The sequence below is a fragment of the Varanus komodoensis genome, unplaced genomic scaffold (genome assembly GCF_004798865.1).
Source record: "Varanus komodoensis strain SLA01 unplaced genomic scaffold, ASM479886v1 scaffold78, whole genome shotgun sequence".
NCBI classification, from domain to species: domain Eukaryota; kingdom Metazoa; phylum Chordata; class Lepidosauria; order Squamata; family Varanidae; genus Varanus; species Varanus komodoensis.
Window position 1 is genome coordinate 1,750,954 of NW_025336455.1, and position 15,979 is coordinate 1,766,932.

Genomic DNA, 15,979 nt, shown 5'->3' on the forward strand with positions numbered 1-15,979 from the left:
TAGGCTGGCTACCTAGAAAATATCGGTCACAAACTTTCCTTTGTGGCATCAAGAAGGGCACTCCGATAGGCACAGTCAGAATTAATGCTAGAATCAATGGTTTGTCTGGAAGTACTCTGCCACACGTGGTTGCTACCTCATAGACTATGCGATGGAAAGATCCTGGCATCCGTGGTGTGTGGGGAAAGTTCAGATAAATCCTGGTAGAAAAAGGTTGCTTATAAGTACCTTGGTGTTATAAAATAAAACCTGCACCTCTTTCTCAGAAAGCGATAGAATTCCAACCAGGTTACTGTTTAGCACTGCTGTTCCCTTAAGAAGATGGAATTCTTAGCTGGACTGAGAAGTTGCTGGAGGCTAATACTATCAGTGGGAAAATAGTTCAGACTGAGACAAAGACATCCGTTTCCTTCTGAATGGACCCATTTCATCATCTAGTCCCACAGAGGCAAGCAGGAGCCCCTGCGCAGCGTAGTTGTCAGACCAGGTTTCCCGAATGGTCCCTCCATCAGACACATTTGCATGCTTAAACAGACACAGAGGCTGATCCAAACTGCAAGGAATCTACTGAATTGACATGTCAATACAGCAATCAGTAATATTTTCCATACAATTCTTACCAATATTTCTGATCAGATTAGACCATTATCATAGAATCATAGAAACGTAGAGTTGGAAAGGGCCATGAAGGCCATCCAGTCCAGCCCCTGCTGTTGCAGGACACCATGTCACACCACCCCACTCAGGTGGCTGCCCAGTTTCTCCTTGAATGCCTCCAGTGTGGGAGGGCCCACTGCCTCTCCAGGCAGCTGGTTCCACTGTCGTATTGCTCTGCCCGTGGGGAAGCTTTTCCCGACGTCCAGCCTGAATCTTTTCTTGATGTCCAGCCTGATTATGTCATCCCTAAAGACATCAAGATGCTATTGTCTGGAAACATAACACTCTGATTTGGTGTATGTGACTAGCAGGTTATAAAAGCGTCTGTACATGGGCTGTGATTTTGTAGTTGCGTTTGCCTCTACTTGGGAACACGTTGTCGTTTGTTCCTGCAGGAACCTCACAAACTGAAAACCGAGAGTCGGTCAATCTGAAGTCTGATTGTTAACCTGTAGACCATAAGAGGCCATGCCCGGCCCTTTGCTGACCGCCTGCTCCGCTTCTGGGCGTGGGCCTGGCTGCTGTTCCATCTTGCATGCAAAAGAACCGATTCAGCTCTCATCTGGGCCTTGTTTCCCTTTTTCTCTGACAACTGGGACCCTCCGGGAAAAAGGCCAAAGGCAACAAGCTGCACCTCGAACCTCAGCAGGTTATTGCTGGGAACAACGCAGGTGGAACAACTCCTCCGCAGAGCACAAGCCCTGCAGCAGCGCTGCCGGACAGAGGTGTGCGAGCCAGCTGCAAAATTCCAGAACGTGTACAGAGTGTTTCATAGGTGCGCCCGCAACTGGAGGATTGAGTTCAGTTCTGGGCCCCTCCTTACAGGAAGGATACAGCCAGGTTGGAGTCAGTGCAGCGCAGGGCCACAAGGTTGGTGGCCGGTTTGCAGGGGATGCCGAATGAGGCAAGACTGAGGGAACTGGGTCTCTTCAGCCTGGAGGAGACTCTGAGGGGATCTGTTGGCAACATATACTTATGTGAGGGGGTGTCACATGGAGTTGGGTAGAGACCTGTTCTCCTCTGTGGAGGAAGGCAGGACGCACTCCACGGAGCCAAGCTCAGGGAGTCAAGGCTCCATTTGGATGCCAGGAAGCACTTCCTGACAGTCAGGACCCTGAGGGTGTGGAATGGGCTTCCCCGGGAGGTGGTTGAGGCCCCACCGGTGAGGGTGTTCAAGGACAGGCTGGACACGCACATGGCGGGCATGTCATGAGTGGAGCCAGCTGGGGACAGGCGTCAGACCAGATGGCCCGGGAGGCCCCTTCTGACTCACTCTTTCTGTGTTCTAGGTGCAAACAAGGCACCGGTGCACCAGAAGAATCAGAATATTTCAACCCTTAGTGTTCTGTTCATATCAGAGATACCAGAAATAAACACGTTCGCCCCATTGGAAAGTGTATTTAACATTTAATCCCGAGGTTGGCCTGCCTTGGGGTCAGAGGCCGAAGGCCTTTAAAGGGGTGGATTTCCTGGTAAACTGGAGATGAACTCTAACTAGATGAATGAATTGCAGTATGCGGTATAGATAACTTTCAGCTGATTTAAGCACAGGGCTCATCAGGGCAGGGCTGCACCAGAGCCTGACCAGGAGGGAGGAAAACCATGGGAAGAAAAGCATTTGTGTTTGACCAAGCTAAGAATTGTTTGTTCAGGGAGTACGATTTGAGTTTTTTGAATTACTCCATGCTCACTTTGCTCCTTGTGCGCATGAATAAAGCTGACTAGAAACCATGTCTTGTCTCTAGACTCTTCAAAGGGTATTGAGTCTGGGGTCTTCAGCCCCTGGAAGCAAATCGGGCAACACTGATGAGAAGCACTTGTGGCTGGTTGCTGGCTGAGGGGACATACGGGTATCCGCAACTGCGTTTGGCGTGGAACTGAAGACGTTTCAGAAGGCCAGCCTCTGAGCAAGAGTTGCCAGCTGAACTCTGCAACCCCAGAAAGATGCTCGGGACATATCATAGCCACTCAGGTTGTAAGCCTGGGAGGCTCCTTGCATGATTATGCGAGTTCTTGCAAGAAACCCATGCCAGCGCTTTCCTGGACATGTGGTCTTCCTCCCAGTGCCACCTTGGACGAAGGCGGTCTTTTCGGTGGTGGCCCCGTGATTGTGGAACGACCCTCCCAGTGGAGTCACCTATCACAACCAGGTTAAGAGCACCGTTTCGATGGCTTTAAATTTTGTATACTGAAATTTGATTATCATTGTATTATTTATATTTGTGGTTTATAATTTTACGAATTGTTCTGCACTGCCCAGAGAACATCAACAATTGAAACATACATAATTATAATAGTTATTATTATAAATGGCGGTGATGGTGGTGGCAGGTCAGAGCAAAGGCCTGTGCACCCCGGCATTCTGTTCCCAGAGTGGCCCTCTGGATCCTGACTGGAAGCCCAGGGGGCGGACGTGAGCGCAGTAGCACCCCAATGCCCATGTTCCCCAGCAACTGATGTATGGAGGCAACACATCTCTGAATCTGGATGAAAAACAGAGCCAACATGACTGCAAGCTAACAATGGATTTCTCCCCCCATAAAATCGCCCAGTTAAATTCATGAAATTGCTGGTCGTCTCTTGTGAAAGCGGATTCCAGCATTTAACTACGAGCTGTGAAGGAGTCCTTCATTTTATCTGTCCTAAATGCCCCATTGCTCAGCTTCAACCTCAGCTCAGGTTCTGGTATTCTAAGAGGCAGGAAATACCTCGATCCACTTTTTCTTGTTGAGCCAGAATATTTCTGAACTTTCCCCAAATGGTAACTTTCCCTAAGAGAATTGTTCCATCCCTCAATCTCTGTAGCTGCCTCCTTTCGCCCCTACAGTGATGAAAACTCCATATACATACATATTTGTACAAGAGGAATCCAATCTTGGTAGTGTATCTTCAGTTCCTTTCCTCTGACACGAAATTTGCCTGTTTTGCGGCCGCAACACGCTCGGGGCGGCATTTTCCCCGGCTGACTGCATGACCCCAAGTTCCCTTTCTTGGCCAGCCGCTGCCGACTCAGAGCCTGCCAGCATATCTGTGCGCCAAGGACATGGCTTGAGCTGCACCGGTGCCCTGCTGCCTTTCTCAGCTTTTCACCCACCTTTTTAATAACCCTGAATAATTTGGTGTCATCAGCAAACCTGGCCACTTGCCGCTCATCCTTAACGCCGGATCATTTATGAACAAATTAGAAAGCACCAGCCTGCAATTTAGATGTGTGTGTGTGTGTGCGCGCGCGCGTGTGTGTGTGAGTGAAGTATTTTCCATCACCCCTCTTGTTCTGAAAACTGGTAACAAGCTGTTTGCCGTGCCTGCATCGTCCCTTTTCTTCAGGGCTTGGGGTGAGTTGTATTTCTCCCATGCGATCCTCCAGGCGGTTGATCCAAACATCATGAAAGCCACCACCTCCCTGCAGAGATCGCTTGACCCCAGACCTCTTCCAAGCCGTACTGATTCAATGATGCATGCAATGCCAGGAATGAAAGTTTAAAACTGCTAGATTTATATTTATCATGGGGAAGACATGATGCAAGAGATTCCACGTAAAGGAAGCGCAAGACCGTCTGCGTGCGGCAGCCGGCTGAGACTGCGACCGTTGCCACATCGGTGGAAGAACGCTCTGCACTGAGGCGGCAGCTTGCGTTTCTCTGGGCAAGTGATCTTGCTATGGAGAGACAGAGGCGCCCGGATCAATTGTTGGCGCTTAGTTGGGTGGGTTTCACTAGGACTCCAGGCTCCAGAAGCAATTTTTTGGCATGCCAATGATGCTGTATTAGAACACCGTGGGATGTACAGAGTGGGCTTTCTTTACCGTCAAATCTCCATGGAAGAGGAGTGGGGAAGGGGCTTCAATCGAAAGGTACAGCCCCCAGGTACACAAGAGACCCGGGAGACCTTGGCCGTGGATTCTGCGGGTGAAGTTGCAAAGGGGGCAGAAGGCAGCTCTCTCCCCTCCAGCACAAGGCAGCGCCTATCGCTCGCTTGCATGGTTCCACATCAGAAAACTGGGCATAGGAAAGGGTCTCTCTCTCCCGAACTGACCGCTGGTGCACTCAGCCTGGTATCGTAAGCTGTGAGGGACGGTGAGGCAGAGCAGGGCTGGTCCTTCCCGGCCTTGTAGGCTGAGACCCGGCCTGAGACCTCAGGCACGTGGCGCGTCTGCTCTGGCCCCTGAATCAGGCCCTGGGAGGCTCTCGCCAAGCCATGGAGCTCCGGCCACTGGGCCGGACGTCCTCTTTTCTGGGTTCTCCCAGATGGGATGCTTGGCGCCCAGCCGTGTCTCTTGCGGCACAGAAAGCCACGGGCAGGGTCTGCTGGGAGAACCGCTGCCTCCAGGGCGGCCTTCCCAGGGGCCCCGGGAGATGAGGGGCTTGCGATCCCACACACCTGGCAGGTGCCAGGTTGAGGAAAGCTGCTCTGCAGGCAGAGCGGGGCCCTCCGCAACAGGTGCGGGCTGTGAGACCAGGAGCGGGTAGAAGCGGGGGGGGGGGGTTGGACCAGGAGCGGAAGGAGGTTCTCCAGCGCGATCCGCTTGGGCGGTGGGCACTGGGGTCCAGGGCGGGGAGACACGGGTCTGCCTCAGCTGGGAACCACAAGCTGCCTTGCAGGTGCCACGCGGGAAGCCGGACTGCCCTGGAGCGGCGGAGGGAGCCTGCGCGGAAACCGGGCTGGTGGGGCCCGCCTGGGCGGGGGTGTCTGGGGGTTCCTGGGCCACGTGCAGAGGGAGCCACAACGCACACAATAAATAGAAGGGGGAAGAGGCGGCACGGGCGCTGCGTGGCTGCCCGCCTGTGAGCGCCGTGCCCGTGCCTGTGCCTGGCGGGGGGGACGGCCTCCCAGTCCTGGTCTGCGGCTCCTTCGTCTCCAGCCTCCGGTAAGGCACGTGCCAGGCCTCGCCGTGCCCACGAGGGGGTCCAGGGGCCCCGCCGCCTCCCGGGCCCTGGGAGGCGCCATCCGGAGCGTCTGCTCAGACCGCGATGTTCTCCTCGAAGAGCGAGAGCAGCAGCAGGATGGCCCAGCCCGCCAGCAAGCCGAGGTTCTGCAGGCCGAAGAGCAGCCAGGGCCGCGTGTCCTCCACGTTCATCAGGGCCGGGAGCTGCAGCGAGGACAGGAGGCGCGTGCGCAGGGTGAGCGACGGCTCCCTCAGGGCCCACCCCGGCCTCCCCTTTGAGCTACAGTATTTCCACAGCACCCGCTGCCTGAAGCTCTCTGGGCAATGTGGCATCAAGCATAAGCTCAGGAACAAAGCCGGATGAAGGGCCAAGTTAAAGCCAGCAGCGGGTCTGAAATATGCGCAGCCTTAAGCACCGAAGGACTAAAACGGCTGTGGGCAAACAGAAGGCGGTCAACCTGGTGCCAAAAAGACCACAATGGAGGTGCCGTCCGGAGACCCGGCCCCTTTCCTCAGGGAGGGTCTTCCACAGCCGGGGTGCTTCCTTCGCAAAGGCACTTCCTGTCCCATTCCAGTCTTCCAGCTCATCTCATTGGCTGAGGACAATCTTAGATACGGAAGGAGAGCGTCCTTCCCACCTCCTGTATTCCTAATCTGGACCTGGTGCTTCCTCCACCTCGCTGCCCCTCTGAACCACCCCACGGCCAGCGTGCGTAGTTGCACGCAGCCGGGAAAGCGGCTCCGGGTGCCGCGGTCAGCCTGGACAGCTCGCAAGCGGACGCCAGTTTGGCAGCAGCTCCCTCCCACACGAGCGCCCTCCAGATGCACTGGACAGCAACTTCCATGCTGGCTGGGAATGATGGGAAGTGCAGTCCAAAATACCCAGCTTGGGGAAAGGTGCTGTCAAACTGATTTGATGTTCATGACCTCAGAAGTCCGATTTTTGTTCTTGTGAGGATAAACTGCAGTTTTGGTAAATGGGGGGGGGTCACTCCAATAAAAAGCATTAAAGTCAGTCCTGTGACCAGGTGCCATTCTGCAAGTGCAGTTTTCTGCAGCACGCCGTGCCCCAAGAGTAAATTCTTCACCTCCTGGATGGCCTTGTGCCACGCAACTGTTGCCAGCACGGGATCTCTGGCAAAATAAAAGCTGGCAGTCTCACATGGCTCCCCCCCTGCAAATATCCCCCCAATCCCGCTAGGGGTCACTGATGACTCATTTCAAGAGATCATGCGCGGCTTTTCCACAAACTGCGGCCAAAGCAGCGGAGGCCCAGTCCCCGACCCCCAATTCCCAAGCGTTCCTGGAGAGCGAAAGGAACACGCTGGGAGTTCGAGGTGCTGCAGGCGACCTGCTTCCTAGGCTGGGCCGGCAGGTGACGGGGCAGGCGGTGACTCACCATATCGCACAGTGCCACATAGAGGAAAAGGCCCGTGGCCACAGTGAAGATCCACGCCTCAAACTGCTCCCCCGTGCTCACAGAGAGCGCGATGTAGAGGCCGACGAAGGCCGTGAGGGCGCTGGCGAAATTCAGCAGCAAGGCCCGCTTGACGCTCAGCCCCGCGTGCAGCAGCGCGGCGAAGTCCCCTGCGAGGGCGGAGGAGGGCCGAAATTAAGGCAGGCGCTTCACCGGGACTTCCGTGCACCCTGCTGGATCAGGCCGAAGTGGCGTCGCTAGTCCGGCGCTCACTGAGCAGCCGTCTCCCAGGGAAAGGGAGAAACACTGAAACAGAGCGAGTCACAAGGCGCCTCCCGGGCATCTAGTCTGACCCCCCAAGTCCACATGCAGGACTTCAGTGTAACAGCGCCATCCCACTCACGTTTCCACCCACTGCCTCTGATCCTGGAGGCAACACACAGCCCTAGCCACTAGGAGCCACTGCCGGACGTGTCCTCCCCGGCCACCCTGGCCCTGCAATCTGGGACGCTGCCTTGGACATCCTGCTCAGGGACACTGACAAGGGCTCTGGCTATGGGGTGCTATAAAATGGTAATAAATCGAAAGCCAAGCTGAAGTTCCCTCACTCCAAAAGAGGCACCGTCACCTCTCTATCGGGACCCTTTGCGGCTGCTCGCCAGGGCAAGCAGATCAGCAACTTCCGTGCCTTATTTATTACTATCTGCTGTGAACCGTCCCAAGACGTTGTGATGGGACACTGCAAAAAAGTTTCAGATAAACAAATAAATAAATATCTGGTTCTGAAGCCCTATTTGCTCGTGTTTTTCACTTTTGCAAATGGCTGTCGAGTGTTTTATAACCAGACAAGCGATGAAAACCGTCATCCTGGCACCTGTTATCTTTCTGGCGGGGGCAAAGCACGGCTCCTTTGCCGACGGTGTTAGTGCGGCCATCAAACGGGGCATGGGCCCACACGTGCCTGGAGCCTCGATAAGCACGGGCCGATGATCCTGCAGAGGGCAGCCAAACAGTGGCCAGGTGCTGAGCCTCCCCTCCCGGAAGTCCACCTGCGTGGATTTCTAGGGACTGATCCTGTGACTCGTGCCCGACTCGCACGCCCTCCGGCCGCGGCAGTCGCCACCGCCCTCCACACCCGCGACGCGAGGCGCCCCCTCCGCCGCCGCCGACACCCGCACAGCTCACCCAGCTCGTGCGGCAGCTCGTGGCACAGGACCGCCAGCGACGTGGCCAGCCCCGTCCTCCAGGAGGAGGAGAAGGCCGCGCCGATGGCCAGTCCGTCAGCGAAGTTGTGGATGGCGTCCCCGATGGAGATCATGTACGGCAGGATGCGGAGCTCTGCGGGGAAAGGCGGGAGAGGATGCCTCTGCGCATGGAGCGATGCCCGAGCCTCCTTCCACCCTCCCTCCCTCCCTCCCTCCCTGCTGGCCCCTTCTGCCCCTGCAGCGCTGCGGAGGAGGCGGCATCGCCAGGCAGCGGCCAAGCCCCGACGCCTCCTGCTCGCTCAGTGACCCTCCGGGGGCCTCTGGGCTGGCAGCACAATGCACCATTTGCTTCATCGCCGAAAGGGCTGTGGCAGAAGTGGCCCAGTGGCCTAATGGATAAGGCATCAGCCTCCGGAGCTGGGGATTGTGGGTTCAAGTCCCACCTGGGTCGTCTGTGGTTTTTCTTTTCCTTTTATGTAAAAAAATTGCCTTTATTTTCCCAAAAGCTGACAAAGGTACAGCCATTAAAGAGTGGCGGAAGTGACAGACGGTTGGAGGTTCCAGAGGATTAAAGCCACAGAGGCTTGCTTTCTAGGAAAGTTTGGCGGGGCAGGAATTTGGGGAATGACACCGAGGTCTTGGGTGTGGGAGCAGGCGAGACAAGACGGTCCTGGGAAAGGAAGCCCCAGCTGAGATTGCTGGGCCATCCTACGCCTCTGGATCTACAGCATGAGTCTCCGGAAAAAAACATTCAACAGAAATTCACTCGAACTGGAGGAGGGCAAAGTTTCTGTCCCTCAGGACTGGACTAACGGAGAAGGCCGATCACAATCAGAGGTGCAGCTTCAAGCGACTGCTCCTCCTGAGCCCGGGGGAAATGAGTGACGGGTGGCCCGCGTTTTGCCCCCGGGCGAGCCGTGTCATGGCAGGCGCTTCCCCAAGCCAGAAGCCACAAGAAAATTACGATTCCAGGGAAGCTGCTGCAGTCACGGCTTCTCTGCTCACCTCGGCTGTACCCCTTCTTCTCCCCGTGTCCGAAATCGGCGTCTTCGGAAGCTACCTATAGGAAAGAAGAGGCAGGTGGAAGGAAACAGGGCGCCTGCTGTTCCAAGACCCAGTCCACGGAGCTGCCAGGGTGGTGCAAAGCATCGGGGAAACGGGCAGCCAGACGGCCCGGCACAGAACCGCAGCAGTGGGGGGGGGGTTGGTGGGGGGCATCTGGGCCCCCCGCCTGTGTGGGGTCAAAGCATCCCCGGCAGGCAGCTGTGCGGCCTCTGGCTGAACACCTTCAGGGACGGAGAGCTCCACCCAGTTTGCTTCCTCGTCTGGCTGCTAGGAGAATTTTTCGGACATTCGCTGGAATCGGCCTTCATCTAATTTAAGCTAATTATTATTGTGTGTCCTGCGGGCTCAGCAGATAGACAGGAGGTCTTTTGTGACAACCCTTTAGAGACCCGAAAGCTGCGTCATCTCCCCGTGCACAGTTCCGTCAATCCTTCCTCCTAAGACTTAGTTTCCAGGTTGAGTATTTTATTCAGCATTTGTTTTTAGACTGGATTTGGTTTGCTGCTGGCTTATTGTTTATTCTTTCATTGGCTCTTGTTATCGGGTGGTTGTGCTCGTATTTCCTCCTGTGCTATGTATTTGTTGTATTTATATTGCATTTTAATCCTATTTGTTTATGCTTTCAGTTCGCTATTGTTATTTATTTTTATTTGCATTTTATCTCTGTTGTATATTGGACTGTGAGCCCCCCAGAGAGCCTTCGGATATGGGGCGGCATCCAAATGCGATAGATAAATAGTCCCGTGATCAGTTTTGCTGACATCCCCTGAACTTGATCCGGTTTGTCTCTACCCTCCTTCGCCCGTGGTGTCCGGAAACGGGCACAGGACTCAGCACGAGGTCTGAGAAGAAGCGACTATCGCTTCCCACAGCTGCAGCTATGCTTCTGAAGCAGCCTAAAAGTAAATTTGCGGGTTTTGCAGCGTGCCCCCGGCTTCTCGCCACTAGCCACGTGTTTGCTTGTTTTGCTAGTGTTTGCACGTGAGCAGATTCACAGCTTCGGGCTCGGGAGCTGCGCTTGTGTGCGGCGGAGGCTGCCCTTGGCCAGTATTCGGACTGAAAATTTTGCAGCTGAGAAAATGCAGCTCTTCTTCAGATGGAATTCCTGTTGCTCTGGGGACGTTATGGGGCGGGTGCAGCCCTCTGTTGCGCCAGGACACCCAGTTACACCATCCTGGTCACAGGTGCCCTTGTATATTGTTGGTCATTAAGGTGTGCTCTTACGCAGGCTTAGAGTGGGAAAGGGCCTGCTACTCCCAGCATGTCCCAACGAAGCTTACTGGGCATGCTGGGAGTTTTAGTTGCAGCGTTTCTTTCTCTCTCAACTGGCATAGGATGCCACCCTTCAATTTTACGGGCGAGTGACCCGGTTCCACTCCCGGCACATACCACATCACAAAGCATGTTGCTTTTTAATTCTTCAGTGGTTGGGGAAGCCGATCAGCATTCGCACGTTTTAAACGAAGCAGGACCGCCCCCCCCTCGGTGTTCAGCTGTACCTCCTTTCCTATTCTGTGATGATGCTTTGAAGAGCGTGCAGGCCCCCTGCCCCCCCTGCCCCCGGCTCAGATGCATGCAGCGGCAGTGTGATGGGGGGGCTTCCCTCTGCAGCTGAGCGCCTGCTGGGCTAGCAAGACCAGGGTCAGCCTGCAGAATCGGCGGCTGAGAGGAGGAGGGCTTCCGGCCCGAAGAGCTGCAGCCAGGCGGTGCTGACAGACCCGGGCCAGGTGGGACCAGCTCTGGCTCGGCAGAAGGCCGGCGGCAATGCCCAGTACCACCCCTCTCGCCCAGGCGTATTCCCTCTTCCACCGTTAGATGGGGATGCACACCGCCTGGTCTCAGCGCAGAGCGTGTTGCCGGCACAGCGAGCGGCGGAGAAAGGCCGGCGCTCCGAGAAAGGCCGGCGCTGAGCCGCAGGGCCTGGAAGGGCGGAGGGGCCTCTGAGCTGCCGCCAACCCCTGGGGTGTCGGGGTGGCCATCACGGCCACTGCATGTGAGGACTGTCCAGTCGGGGTGAAAGGCGCGGCCCTCGTCTGCTCCAGAACGGGGGCGGATTTTGGCCGGGGCACTTCTCCGGCCTCTGCAAGGGGCAAACTGGCGGGCCGAAGGTCGGTCGAGCGGCACGTGAAGGGCCCCGCAGCACCAGCACAGGCCTCTTACCAGGTCGGCGTTAGAAGCCCCCTTCTCCTGCTTCCGCCTCTTCATCTCGTCTTGGTAGAGCTGCAGGGACAGGCCGTGGTCACACTGGTGCCCCTTGCCGGACTCGGCTTTCTCCTAGGAATGAGAACGAAGCGTGGCCCCACCTGGCACAGAGAGGCACCCGGCTCCTTTTGGGAATTGGCCGCCGGAGCCGACGCAGCGGAATCAGCCCCTCCGGGACACAGGCACGGGGCCTCGCCGGCGCTTCCGCCTGGCCCCTCGCCCCTTTTTATTGGCAGGGCTCAGCCTTGGAACAGCCTTCCCCAAGAGCACGCCTTCCGAAAGTTTTGGATGACTACGGCCAGGGTTCTTGTCACTGATCGTGCTGGCTGGGGCTGATGGGAGCAGGGATACAAGGAATCTGGAGTGCACCAGGTTGGGCGGGCTGCCGCAGAAGGCACGACGTAATAGTACAGCAGAACTCATGTCCTGCTGGCGGGTTTTCCATTGGGGCATCAGATTTGCCACTGTGGCAACAGAATATCCAGCCTGGCTCTTCTTAATACTGCTAATGCAGACAACACTGCCTCTGAGTGCGTCCAGAAAGCCTTCTCACCAACGAGTGACCCTTTCTGGGACAAGAAGGCAGGGGTCTTACGCCACAACCATGAGCCCTAGAGACCCTTGGCGTCCATCGCTGGAGGAATGGGTTGTGTGGCTCGGGGGGGGGGGTGCCGCCACTTTTCCCCGCACCCCTTCACACGATGCGTGGGCTGTGCGGATTCCAAGCGCAGGATGCATGGAGGCAGCCTGCGCGCTGATCCTCAGCATCACCCGGGGGCCGGGGCTGGGAAAAACCTGCCGTCTGCCACCCTGGACAGCCGCTGCTGCCAGCCAGTGTCCAGCACACTCGCTCGATATAAGGCGACTGCCCCGGTCCCCCTCGTGCACACGCAGCCTCCCCCTTGCGCCCGTGGGCCTTGCCTGCTGCGGCTGCCAGGGCAGACGGGCAGGGGTGGCGCAGCGCCACCCTCCGCCGCCACCCTCCGCCTGGCAGAGCGCTCCCCGCAGGGCCGTCGCGCGCACACGGGCAGCCTTGCTGGGCGCAGAGTGGACTCACCTTGCCGCCTGTGTATCCCAGGAGGATGAAGAACTTCTCAAGGAGGAAGAAGATGTACAGGCCCCCCAGCACGGCCAGGAGCTTCCACAGGGCGTCATGGTCCCCGGCTTCGTGCTGGTCGTGCGCATGACCTTCGCCGTGGGAGTGGGAATGCAAGCCCAGGAACTGCGGAGGCGACACAGCCGGGATGGGGCACGAAGCCGAAGGGCGCAGCCCCTTTCCGAAGGCCGCGCCTTCGCGATGCGTTGCACCCACCTTCCCCAGGATCCCCGGGACTTCATCTCCCAGCGAGCCCCACGCCAGCCCCTTCCTGCCAGCTGGAGCACACGCAGGGCCTTTCTGGTTTTCTCAGAGAGGAGCCAGGGACGGTCCCGGCCGGACCCCACCGAGGCCCCTCTGGTCCACCGAGCGTCAACCGACACACTCACCCGGCAGTGCGCCCCCAGAGCAGCACAGCTGTCCAGGCGCGCATCCCCCGGACGGTCCCGGGCGCACGCAGAGGGCCCCTCCCAAGCCGCCCGCCCCGGTTCCCCCTTGCACTGACCCTGGGGACGAGGTGCAGCAGGGCGTCCCCCGTGAGGGACCCGACGGCCAGGCTGACGAAGGACTGGATCACATACTGGTAGGCGCTGGTGCAGGCGGTGCAGAGCAGCAGCACGATGCCGAAGAGCGAGCACAGGCAGATCACCAGCGTGGCCAGCGAGCCGTAGATGTACCCTGCGAGGGCAGCGGGTCAGCCAGCGCCCGGGTTGGTGAGCCGGCAAATGGGCCGCGGAGGGAACGACCCTCCCCGGCCTTTCCCTTCACAGATCAGAACCCTGCTGAGCTCCCGAAACCTGACAGCGGGCGCTCGACGGGTCCCCCCAAAGGCTGTCCCAAAGAGGGGGTCAAGATCTCTCCCAGCTGATGCCGGAGTGCAGGACGCGGAATGGTCAAGTCAAGCTGTGGCAACCCAGGCTGGGCATTGGGAAGAGCTTCCCCACGGTCTGAGCAATGGGGCAGTGGGACCGGCTGCCCGGAGAGTGGGGTGTTCTCCCACACTGGGGGCATCCAGAGAGAGGCTGGGCAGCCCTCTGAGTGGGGTGGTGGAACTTGGTGTCCCGCAACAGCAGGGGGCTGGACTGGATGACCTTCGCGGCCCCTTCCAGCTCTGCCATCCTATGATTCATTCAGGGTGCGACCCCATGCATGGCTGGGGAGCTCTCGGCTCGGCTCGGCTCGCGCTTTGGTCCCCTCTCCCTGATGCTCTGGTCGACCCTTGTGACGATGGCTCCATCCATGCGGAAGGTCGGCCAGGCGCCGGCGCACGCAGAGGCCTCTCCCGTGGCAGCCTGCCTCGGACCAGGGGACTCCCTGCCCCCCGCACTCCACCCGTGCCAGCCCCCCGGAATGGATGGGGCCACTCCAGGCGGAAGCGGGAATGCACTGTCTGTGTTCACACGTATGTGGCCAAGATCGGTTCATTCGAACCTCGTATCACACGGGATTTGCTCGTATGGATGTTACTTTGGGTTTGGACTGAAGAGTTTGTAACTCAGTCTAAGCCTTTGAAATATGACAGATCTGTTTAAAAAAATCTAAATGAACAAATTAAAGAAAAGCAGTGGTTCTCTCAGCCAAATCCAATTATCCAGCCTTTTTCACATCTCTGGAACATATGGAGTAACTAATAAAGATGATCATGCCTCTGAGCATACGGAGAGTGCTCCCCCCGCCCCCGATTTGTTGCCGCCAATCTGGCAGCTGGATAAGGACGACGAGCAGTGAGGGCTTGCCTTCTGGCCCGCTCAACCCAAGCCAACAGGCCGTCTAGGCAAACCGCTGCTCTCACCTGGACCTGGGCATGCAGCATCTTCTGACTCCACAGCTCCTTCTGCAGCAAGAATGTGACAAGCCTGGCTCTGTCCCATGTACGGGAAAGCTTTCCCTGTTGAATGGCTGCCTGTCCTGCCTGAGCTAAAGGGATTAGACTGCTAAGCAAAAAGCCAGGGGATCTGCTTCCAATGTATCGATTGAAATATGAAAAGTTTTATTCTGCTTTTCTGCCGAGAGAGGCTTCTCTGGGACCCCATCTGGTCTTTCAAGGACTCTTCTATTTCCCCAGGTCTGTTTGTATTGGTTTGAACGGTTACTGCATCTGCTGCTAGGTTTATTTTGGTTTATATTTTTATTTTGTAGTTTTAAACTTTTGTATTCTATCTCGTCACGTTGTATTGTATGGCTTTAATTGAACCACCCAGAGAGTCTCGGCTGTTGGGCAGTATAGAAAAGTAACCAATATAATAATATAATAAAACTGGAAATGCAGTTTCCTAACACAGCACTCAGTTCAAGAATCAAGGAATAGCGGATCTGTGTTAAAACCCACGGCAGCACTGAAAGCAACCTGAGATGTAGCAAAGTCAGACCGAGCGGGCGATAAAAGCAGCAAGCACGAAGCACCCTGTAAACGTTGGGGAAAGGTACGTCTCCCTGATCCTGTCTCAAGGACTTGGGTGCCACTGCCGAAAAGGCCGTGCCGTCCACTGCCAACGGCCAACCTCTGACGGCGGAAGCACCCAAGCAGGACTCACAACCGAGACGCTCGATTCGGACAGGTTCCCGGAGAAATGGGCGAGCCCGTTCCCGAATCGGCTTGGAGGGGCGGGCAAGGCGGACTCACTTTCTGCCGTGGTGAGGCTCCCGGTGACGGGGGTCTTGCGTGGGGTGGAGCAGGCCTTGCTGAGCTGCTGCTGCACCAGAGCAGGGCTCAGGCGGCTGAAGTCGGGGTGCGAGAGTCCCGCGCCAGCGTCGATCTTGTAAATCTCAAGCAGGTCGCTGGAGCTGAAGCAGGCCTGGAAGGAAAGAGGTGCCGCCAGACGGTCAGTGACGCACCCGCAGCTGCTCCCGCCGCCCACGGCCTGCCTCCCCTTGCCACCTCCGAGGCGGCTCTCTTGGCGGCAACAGCACGAAGGGTCTTTTCAGCCGTGGCCCCCAGGCCCTGGAGCAGGCTCCCCACTGAGCCTTGCCTGGCACCAACCCTGATAACTTGTTGGTACCAGTTAAGGCTGTGACAGGGGCTTGGATTAGCTTTATACTACATCGAGGCTGCTTCACTGGCCTTGGGACTTAATTTGAGTAAGCTACTGCAGCTTTTACAATGTGGCTTTGAAGTTTCGTCCTGCATGCTTTATGGCTTGTATTGTACTGTATCTCTATGGCCTCCTTCCTGCATTTTACCCGTTGTGACCACCCCGAGAGCTCCCGCCACTGGGCAGTGCAGCCATGTTATTAATAGCTGTAACGATCCAAGGGCTCCCCACCGTGTCCCAGACTCCCGGGCGGACGTCCCGCTTCTCTGGAGCAGACACGCCTCGCCGCCGGCGGACTCGGGCGCCTTCCGTTTTGTTTCCATGGTGGTCCACCTTATCATCACGGTGGGGACCCATTTCGCTGGGGTGGTGGTGGTCTGTGTCGTTGCCGTGGTGGTGGTCTGTGTCGTTGCCGTGGTG

At 57.1% G+C, this 15,979-nt stretch overlaps 1 protein-coding gene and 1 non-coding gene across 2 annotated transcripts; one reads left to right on the plus strand and one right to left on the minus strand.

Moving 5' to 3' along the window:
* Nucleotides 1–5,549: 5,549 nt before the first annotated feature.
* On the minus strand, nucleotides 5,550–15,962 carry SLC39A4 (solute carrier family 39 member 4). The gene is made up of 9 exons (XM_044453366.1): nucleotides 15,791–15,962; nucleotides 15,151–15,322; nucleotides 13,033–13,205; nucleotides 12,489–12,653; nucleotides 11,390–11,503; nucleotides 9,170–9,224; nucleotides 8,145–8,297; nucleotides 6,942–7,129; nucleotides 5,550–5,746 (listed from the first exon to the last, which is right to left on the minus strand). The coding sequence occupies exons 1-9, from the start codon at nucleotides 15,914–15,916 to the stop codon at nucleotides 5,618–5,620; spliced, it is 1,275 nt and encodes a 424-aa protein (XP_044309301.1). The 5' UTR covers nucleotides 15,917–15,962; the 3' UTR covers nucleotides 5,550–5,617.
* On the plus strand, nucleotides 8,543–8,615 carry TRNAR-CCG. Its single transcript has one exon. It is a non-coding gene; the product is annotated as a tRNA-Arg (tRNA).
* Nucleotides 15,963–15,979: the final 17 nt, after the last annotated feature.